At 49.4% G+C, this 7,648-nt stretch overlaps 2 protein-coding genes and 1 non-coding gene across 6 annotated transcripts in view; 1 reads left to right on the top strand and 2 right to left on the bottom strand.

The window, feature by feature from the left end:
* The first annotated feature begins 67 nt into the window (after positions 1-67).
* On the top strand, positions 68-7,585 carry Krtcap3 (keratinocyte associated protein 3). 3 transcript variants are annotated; one of them, XM_004669393.2, is made up of 7 exons: positions 68-105; positions 243-427; positions 505-564; positions 693-899; positions 998-1,132; positions 1,243-1,355; positions 1,473-1,578. In XM_004669393.2, exons 1-6 carry the CDS (start codon positions 78-80, stop codon positions 1,348-1,350), a joined length of 723 nt encoding a protein of 240 aa, XP_004669450.2. In that variant the 5' UTR covers positions 68-77; the 3' UTR covers positions 1,351-1,355; positions 1,473-1,578. The 3 variants fall into 3 exon arrangements, with proteins under 3 accessions (XP_004669450.2, XP_045004738.1, XP_045004737.1); XM_045148803.1 differs by lacking the exons at positions 1,243-1,355; positions 1,473-1,578 and adding an exon at positions 7,435-7,585; XM_045148802.1 differs by lacking the exon at positions 1,243-1,355.
* The window catches only part of Ift172 (intraflagellar transport 172), a 58,876-nt gene continuing 51,971 nt past the window's right edge, over positions 744-7,648 (bottom strand). For both annotated transcript variants that reach the window (XM_045148799.1, XM_045148800.1), the window contains exons 40-49: positions 7,506-7,622; positions 6,067-6,177; positions 5,798-5,917; positions 4,217-4,312; positions 4,010-4,069; positions 3,826-3,924; positions 3,458-3,611; positions 1,971-2,062; positions 1,668-1,804; positions 744-1,340 (exon numbers count right to left, since the gene is read on the bottom strand). In XM_045148799.1, coding sequence (XP_045004734.1) covers positions 1,715-1,804; positions 1,971-2,062; positions 3,458-3,611; positions 3,826-3,924; positions 4,010-4,069; positions 4,217-4,312; positions 5,798-5,917; positions 6,067-6,177; positions 7,506-7,622 — 939 coding nt within the window. In that variant the 3' untranslated portion in view covers positions 744-1,340; positions 1,668-1,714. The remainder of the gene's footprint in view (positions 1,341-1,667; positions 1,805-1,970; positions 2,063-3,457; positions 3,612-3,825; positions 3,925-4,009; positions 4,070-4,216; positions 4,313-5,797; positions 5,918-6,066; positions 6,178-7,505; positions 7,623-7,648) is intronic.
* LOC123461172 lies at positions 2,553-2,655 on the bottom strand. The gene has a single exon (XR_006637486.1). It is a non-coding gene; the product is annotated as a U6 spliceosomal RNA (small nuclear RNA).

Below are 7,648 nucleotides of genomic sequence, written 5' to 3'. Positions count from 1 at the left end.
TGGAGGCGGGCGGTCTGGCGGGGGGCGGGGCTGAGCCAGGTGGAGGTGCCCTGCGGCGGCGCGGCGCGGCCCACGCCATGAAGTGCTGCCGCCTCTGCGTCTTCGGTAACTTCCGTGGCTCTCCTCGGGCTTCCCGCGGGTCGAGGGCCCCGTTCTGCGCCCGCGGGTGCCCATGTGCACGGCCTCCCGCCCCGGGCTTCCGCCCCGTCCGACTCAGGCCCGCCTCTCCCTCTGCCTTGCAGACGCCTCCCGGGGGCCCCAGCGGCTGATGCGCGTGGGCCTCGCGCTCATCCTGGTGGGTCACGTTAACCTGCTGCTGGGAGCTGTGCTGCATGGGACGGTGCTGCGGCACGTGGCCAACCCCCGTGGCGCCGTCACGCCGGAGTACACCACCGCCAATGTCATCTCCGTGGGCTCCGGGCTGCTGGTGAGCGAGCGGGGGAGGGGAGAGGGCGGGGCGGCCGCGTCCGGGCCAGCAGGCCGTGAGCTTGTTATCTTCCACAGAGCGCTGCCGTGGGACTTGTGGCCCTGTTGGCATCCAGGAACCTGCTTCACCCACGACTGGTGAGAGGGGCAGGGGGCTGGTTAGGCTCTGACTTTCAATAGGAGGAGCCTCAAACAGGGACGACGGGTGGTCACTGGGAGAGGTAGCCAGGCCTACTGTTCTTCACCCCAATCTTCCACCCCACCAGCACTGGGCCCTGCTGGCACTGGCTGTGGCAAACTTGCTCTTGTCCGCTGCCTGCTCCATGGGCCTCCTCCTTGCCGTATCACTCACTGTTGCCAACGGTGGCCGCCGTCTTATTGCCGATTGCCATCCAGGACTGCTGGATCCTTCTATACCGGTGGACCAGGGGTTGGGACACACCGACTGCCCTTTTGACCCTACACGAATCTATGTGAGCATAGTCTCCTTGCTGTCCTGCCCCTTTAATTTGCCCTATTTACTGCTTCTGCTGCACTCCCTCGTGGTCGCCATTGTTCCTTTTGCTTTTAGGATACAGCCTTGGCTCTCTGGATCCCTTCTCTGTTCATGTCTGCAGCCGAGGCTGCATTATCTGGTTATTGTTGTGTGGCCGCGCTCACCCTACGAGGAATTGGGCCCTGCCGGAAGGAAGGGTTTCAGGAGCAGGTAAGGAAGAGGGACAGGAAGGGCTCATCCATTCCACACAGACTTGTTATGTGGAAAAGGAGCTGATGTGTCATTTAGGGCTGGGGTACTCACTGTACCCTCTTCTGCAGCTAGAGGAAGTGACAGAGCTTGACCCTCCTGAATGTAAAAAACAGGAGAATGTGCAGCTACTGGATCGTAGTCAGGAATTCCAGACATCACAGAAAACCTGGGTGTAGGACAGGTAAAGAGGTTCCTGAGGGTGGAGCCTGGGTAGAAGGAGGGGCAGGGAAGATTACTGAAACTGGGGCTGGTTCTTGCTGTTTGCTTCTCTGACTCAGTTTGGTTCTTGCTTTATCAGGCAGGTGCTGTTCTAAGGCTCAACCCACACGTGTTTTCAGCTAAGGAAAGGGCCCTGACCCTAGGGTGATAAAAATAATTGTAATAAAAGAACCTCTGTTTTCTTCTGCCTGATTACAATTCCTTGTGGAGGAAAGGACACTGGTGGCGCTGGGAGCGAAAGTCACCAGAGGAAACAGTGGTCTCATTTACTCACAGAACTTTAATGAGGGAGAGGCCCAAATTCTTCCTCAGCTCTGCCAGTCAATGAAAGGAAAAGCTGGTGCTAGGGAGCCCTCCACACCACTGACTGATGAATTTGAGCACATCCTGGCACACTGGGCTGTGGGAGGTCTGCAAGTCAAGGGGGAGAACAGAAGGACTCAGAACCAGTGCAGAGGCTATTGGCTCCACAGGAAGTCATAGGGAGCAGGCTCACCATCGGCACTCTGGACAGTTCCACCCCTCCAGTGGCCCCCTCCACATTGCTCCCTTTGCCCATGTCTTTCAAGTCTCTAACCTTTATGGCCATAAGAAACTTATTCCAGTTGTCCTTGTTGGCAGCCTTCCCTGGCCGCTTAAATTCAATTTTATTCCTCAGAATGGGGTAACCTGTGAAAGAAGAGGAAAAGGTGAACTGGAGTTTGCAAGATACTGGAGTGGGGGAGGGGGAGAGAACAGCAGCCTGGGGGAAAGAGTGGGATAGTCCTGTCATATTTATCTTTTGCTAAGTTAAAGTTACGCTGAAGTTACTGTTTTCTTTTTTGTTTTTTTTTCAGGTAGAGTCTCACTCTAGCCCAGGCTGACCTGGAATTCACTAGTAGTCTCAGACTCATGGCAATCCACCTACTTCTGCCTCCCAAGTGCTGGGTCTTTTTAACTTTTTTTTTTTTTTTTTTTGGCTACAAATTATTCAATACAAAATAATCCTCTTCAGCTTGAAAATGTGGAACAAAGCTGGGTGTGGTGTCACACACCTTCAATCCCAGCACTTGGGAGGCAGAAGTAGAAGGATCACTGAGTTGGAAGCCACCCGAGACTACAAAGTGAATTCCAGATCTGCCTGGGCTAGAGTGAGACTTTACCTTGAAACACCCCCACCTCAAAAATGGAATCCTTCACAAATTTGTGTGTCATCCTTGCACAGGGCCATCCTAATCTTCTTTGTATTGTTACAATTTTAGTATATGTACTACTGAAATTAGCAATCTTAATTTAAAAAATATATATATATATAGTTTTGTTTTTGTTTCTTGAGGTAGTCTCTTAGTGTAGCTCAGGTTGTCCTGGAATTCACTATGTAGTCTCAGGGTGGTCTCAAACTCATGGCAATCCTCCTACCTCTGCCTCCCGAGTGCTGGGATTAAAGGTGTGAGCCACCATGCCTGGCTAACATAAATTTTATTTATTTATTTATTTGGGAGACAGAAAGAGGAAGAATGGGTGCGCCTCAGCCTCTAGCCACTGCAAACGAACCAAATGCATGTGCCACCTTGTGCATCTGGCTGATGCGGGTACTGGAGAACCGAGCCTTGAGCCAGAATCCTTAGGCTTCAAAAGTAAGCACTCAATCGCTACGCCATCTCTCCAGCCCATCCAGCCCCACTCTTTAATTTTTTTTGTTTTGTTTATTTTTATTTATTTGAGAGTGACAGAGAGAATAGGTGCACTAGGGCCTCCAGCCACTGCAAATGAACTCCAGATGCACTCACCCCCTTGTGCATCTGGCTAACATGGGTCCTGGGGAATTGAGCCTCGAACCGGGGTCCTTAGGCTTCATAGGCAAGTGCTTAACCGCTAAACCATCTCTCTAGCCCTTAATTTTTTTAAATGTGTATGTGTATGTACACCTGAGTCTCTTGTTGCTATAAAGGAATGTCCCTTGGACTTTATGTGCATAGCTGAGGAACTGAACCCAGGATGACAGGGTGTAACAAGTGGGTTTAAGCGCTGCACCATGTCCGACACTGAAGTTTTCTGATACTGCTGCAGGATTACTGGGTATACCTGTAATGAGGCAGGGCAGTGCCCGAACTCCAGTGCTCGCTGCCACTAGGGAAGCCTCATAGGCACCACGCTCATCTCGAGGCAGAACTTGCTCCAGCCTCTGGTCCATTGAGACTGTGAGTACCCAGTCTCGAACCTCTTCTCTCTGGGCCTCCTGGGAAGAACAGAGGGGAACAAAAGAACAAAAGCTTTACATGGGGAAGGCAGGTTGGGGGGTTGCTGACAGCAGGCTTACTTAAGCCCTTATCCAATACAGCAACTATTAGCTATAAATACACTGCTTTAGATTAAGGAGCGCAATCAGTGCCTCTACTCTCCCTAAGTATGGAATAGTGAGGCCTTCCCATTCTCCAGCTCTGCACCCTTACCAGTATATGCTGCTTGGCTGGGAGTGGCACCTCAAAGGGAATGTCTGTGTCCTGAAAATCGGAGTGGTCAAGGGCATCCAGTGACCCTTCCTCGATTGCCTATGTACAGTGGACAACTGAGAGATCAACATAGCTTGTGACAGAAAAAACCCTTTTAACCCCTGAGCACTATTTTCCTACTTACATCAGTCAGATCCAAAAAGCGGTTGAGGAAGATGAAGGCCATGTTCTCCCAGCCAACAGCCTGCAGCCGAGAAAAGTTGCAAATGGGAGTGAGCAAATGGCTTGGATTAACATCAGCCCCTTACTCAGCTTTGTTCAAGTGATTCTCCATAGTCCAACTTTAGATTTGCTTATTTCTTCAGCCCCACCCTTCCTAGTCCCAGCTCACCTTGGCAGCAGTTCCTGCTTCATAGAAGGCCTTGTCTGCAGGTAGTAGCTGGGTGTGGCGTAAGAGTGAAACAGAAAGCCTGGCAGCTATAGTTTCCTGTGGATTAAAGGCAAAGTTTCATGATCCTGGTACTACACTGATTGAGCTACCAGACTAGTGAGCATGTAACAAAGGCAGTCACAAAACAAGACAACCAACCATAAGGGTTAGACTGCTCTGGATATCAACTGATCTGGTATTCATTTTTGTTTTGGTATTTATTTTATTTATTTATTTATTTATTAGAGACAGGGAGAATGGGCACACCAGGGCCTCTAGGCACTGCAAACAAACTCCAGATGCATGCACCACCATGTGCATTTGGCTTATATGGGACCTGGAGAATTGAACCTGGGACCTTAGGCTTCACAGGCAAGCATCTTAACCACTAAGCTATCTCTCCAGCCCTTGTTTTGTTATTTTAATGTAGGGTCTCACTCTAGCCCATGCTGACCTGGAATTCACTTTGTAGTCTCAGGCTGGCCTCGAACTCAGTGATCCTCCTATCTCTGCCTTCCAAGTGTGGGGTTAAAGGTGTGCACCAGCACACCCAGCTTAGTTTTAGTTTATTTATTTATTTAAGAGGGAGAAAGAGAGAGAGCGGTTGGGTGTGCCAGGGCCTCTAGCCATTGCAAATGAACTCCAGATGCATATACTACCCTTGTACCTTTCTGACTTTCATGGGTACTGGGGAATTGAACCTGGGTCCTTTGGCTTTGTAGGCAAGCACCTTACCCACTAGACCATCTCTTCAACCCCAGTCTTAGGTTTTTATCAACACAACCTAACTGGACTGAAACTATTTATAGCCTCCTTCCACGTTTAGAATTGTACTATCCAGGTACACAAGTCCAATGCAGTTATCACAAATAGTCAAAAGTATATGTATTTGACATGAATTAAATCAACAGAGTTGAATTTTTCCATAGAATGGGCCTGGTGTTTTTGGTACAGAGCCAGTCCTTAGGTCAAAGCAGTAATGGAAGTAACTTCATTTCCATAAGGGTTAAAGACTGATAAAGAGAAACTAAAGTAGGGAAGGAAGAGAAGCAGGGAAGCCCAGGAGCTCAAGTGTGAGAATCCAGAACTTGGGCTCATCCAACTTCCTAAGGTTGAAGACACTTTTTTTTTGGGGGGGGGGGGTAAGGTCTCACACTTGTAGCCCAGGCTGACCTGGAATTTACTATGTGGTCTCAGGCTATTCTTGAATTCATGGCGACTGCCTCCCCAAGTGCTAGGACTAAGGGTGTGTGCCACCACACCCGGCTAAATATATTTTTTAAATGTATTTTCAAGCAGAAAGACAGAAGAGAGATGAAGAATATGTGGATGGGTGTGCCAGGGCCTCTAGCTACTGCAAATGAACTCCAGATACATGTGCCACTTTGTGTATCTGCTTTTATGTGGATTTTGGGGAACTTGAACTCAGGTCGTTAGGCTTTGCAGACAAGTGCCTTAACCACTGAACTCTCTCTCCAGCCTGGTTTGAAGATATATGCTTATGACTGAGTGTCATGTGTCTCGTCTTTAGCTTCATCTCACCAGCTGTTTGATGCTTTGGGCTGCAGAACGTGTGGCATAGTAATGAGCAATCAGCAGCATTGTCTCAAACTCCTCATGGGCTGCAGAGTTGGCTTCACTGGACTTCACCAAGTTTTCACACTAGAAAAGGAAGACAGCACAGCCAGGCTCAGGGGTGAGGCAAGGCCAGGTTTGTAGAGTGGCCATTGGACAGTAAAATGCACATCTGAGAGTACAGGTACGTGTGCAGCAGAAGAGACAGGGACAGGTCATTGACCCTGCTTGCTTACTAGGTTGAAAAGGACATCCCGGAGATCAGCCCAGCTGTGGTAGGCCTCAGCACTGTTGGTCCCAGGAGAACTGACCATGTCAGTGAAGATCCTCTTGTAGATGTTGAAATTCTAGAGGATATGGGAGGGATCTGAGTGAAGAGTGAAGCAGAAGAAAAAATGGTAGAGGAGAAACAGGCTGTGTATGTGTAGGAGGTAAGGGACAATGATAATGGCAGAAGGAGAAAACTGCAAGCATGACATTCCACGAGTTGAAATCCCCAAAACCCACATGGCACAGTAAGCGTCTATAACCCCAGACCTTACAGTAAGTTGGGAGGCTTGGTCAGCTAGCCTGTTGTCAGCAGCAGTGACCAACAACAAAAAGAAGCCCTCCTCAAGCAAGATGGAAGGTGAGAACCACATAGGCGCGTGCACGCACACATCCACCCACCCATACTTGCAGCAGGAGGGTCAAGAATTCATGATCAGAGCCAGGCATGGTGGCACACACCTTTAATCCCAGCACTCGGGAGGCAGAGGTAGGAGGATTGCCATGAGTTCGAGGCCACCCTGAGACTACATAGTGAATTCCACGTCAGCCTGGGCTAGAGTGAAACCCTATCTCTATAAGAAAACAAAACAAGAATTCATGGTCATCTCTAGCTACATGGTGAGTTCTAAATCAGCTTGGGTTGGACTACATGAAACCCTGTCTCAAAACAAAAACAACAAAAAAAAACATTTAGTCAGGTATGGTGGTGGCACATGCCTTTATTATTGGGAGGCAGAGGTAGGAGCACTGCCATGGAATTCTAGGTCAGCCAGGGCTAGAGTTGAGACCCTACCTCAAAAAACCAAACCAAGGGCTGGAGAGATGGCTTAGCGGTTAAGCGCTTGCCTGTGAAGCCTAAGGACCCTGGTTCGAGGCTTGGTTCCCCAGGTGCCACGCTAGCCAGATGCACAAGGGGGCATACGCGTCTGGAGTTCGTTTGCAGAGGCTGGAAGCCCTGGCGTGCCCATTCTCTCTCTCTCTCCCTCTGTCTTTCTCTCTGTGTCTGTCACTTTCAAATTAAAAAAAAAAAAAAAACCAAAACAAACAAACAAAACTTCCATCAGCTGGTGCTCTGTGAATGAGGGCAAGTGGATGAATGTGAACAGTCACACTGTTAGACTACCATTCCAGAGAGCTGCGCTTCTCTGAGAGGACAGCAGTGCTTATTTTCCAGAGCAGTGAAACAGGGTCACTGAGGGCATGCAACATTAGCTGGGGAAGACAGGTCCCTGTGGGTTAGCTAAGAACACAGCAGCTCCTTTGGTGTTTCTTCAAAGGGCAAATATCCAGAGAGACTCAGCAGAGATTCTGGGCATGCTGTTCTCTACATACAGATTTTTTGAGAAAAGCCTTCCTGAAGGAATGGATTCCCCGGTGGAACCGTTCATCCCAAGAAGGCTGGTACCTGTGGGTTGGCAGGGGCTCCATGTTGCACGTAAAGGGCCAGTGCCTGAGCATAGCCACCCTCTCGGATCAGGTGAGTTGCATATAAAGCCACATACTTGTGCAGAATCTTGTAGTTCTGTTTGTGGGTGGAGGAAAAGCACG

The sequence above is a fragment of the Jaculus jaculus genome, chromosome 5 (assembly GCF_020740685.1).
Source record: "Jaculus jaculus isolate mJacJac1 chromosome 5, mJacJac1.mat.Y.cur, whole genome shotgun sequence".
Classification (NCBI taxonomy): Eukaryota; Metazoa; Chordata; class Mammalia; order Rodentia; family Dipodidae; genus Jaculus; species Jaculus jaculus.
The sequence above is the reverse complement of the archived record's forward strand: the minus strand, read 5'-3'. Positions and strand labels throughout refer to the sequence as shown.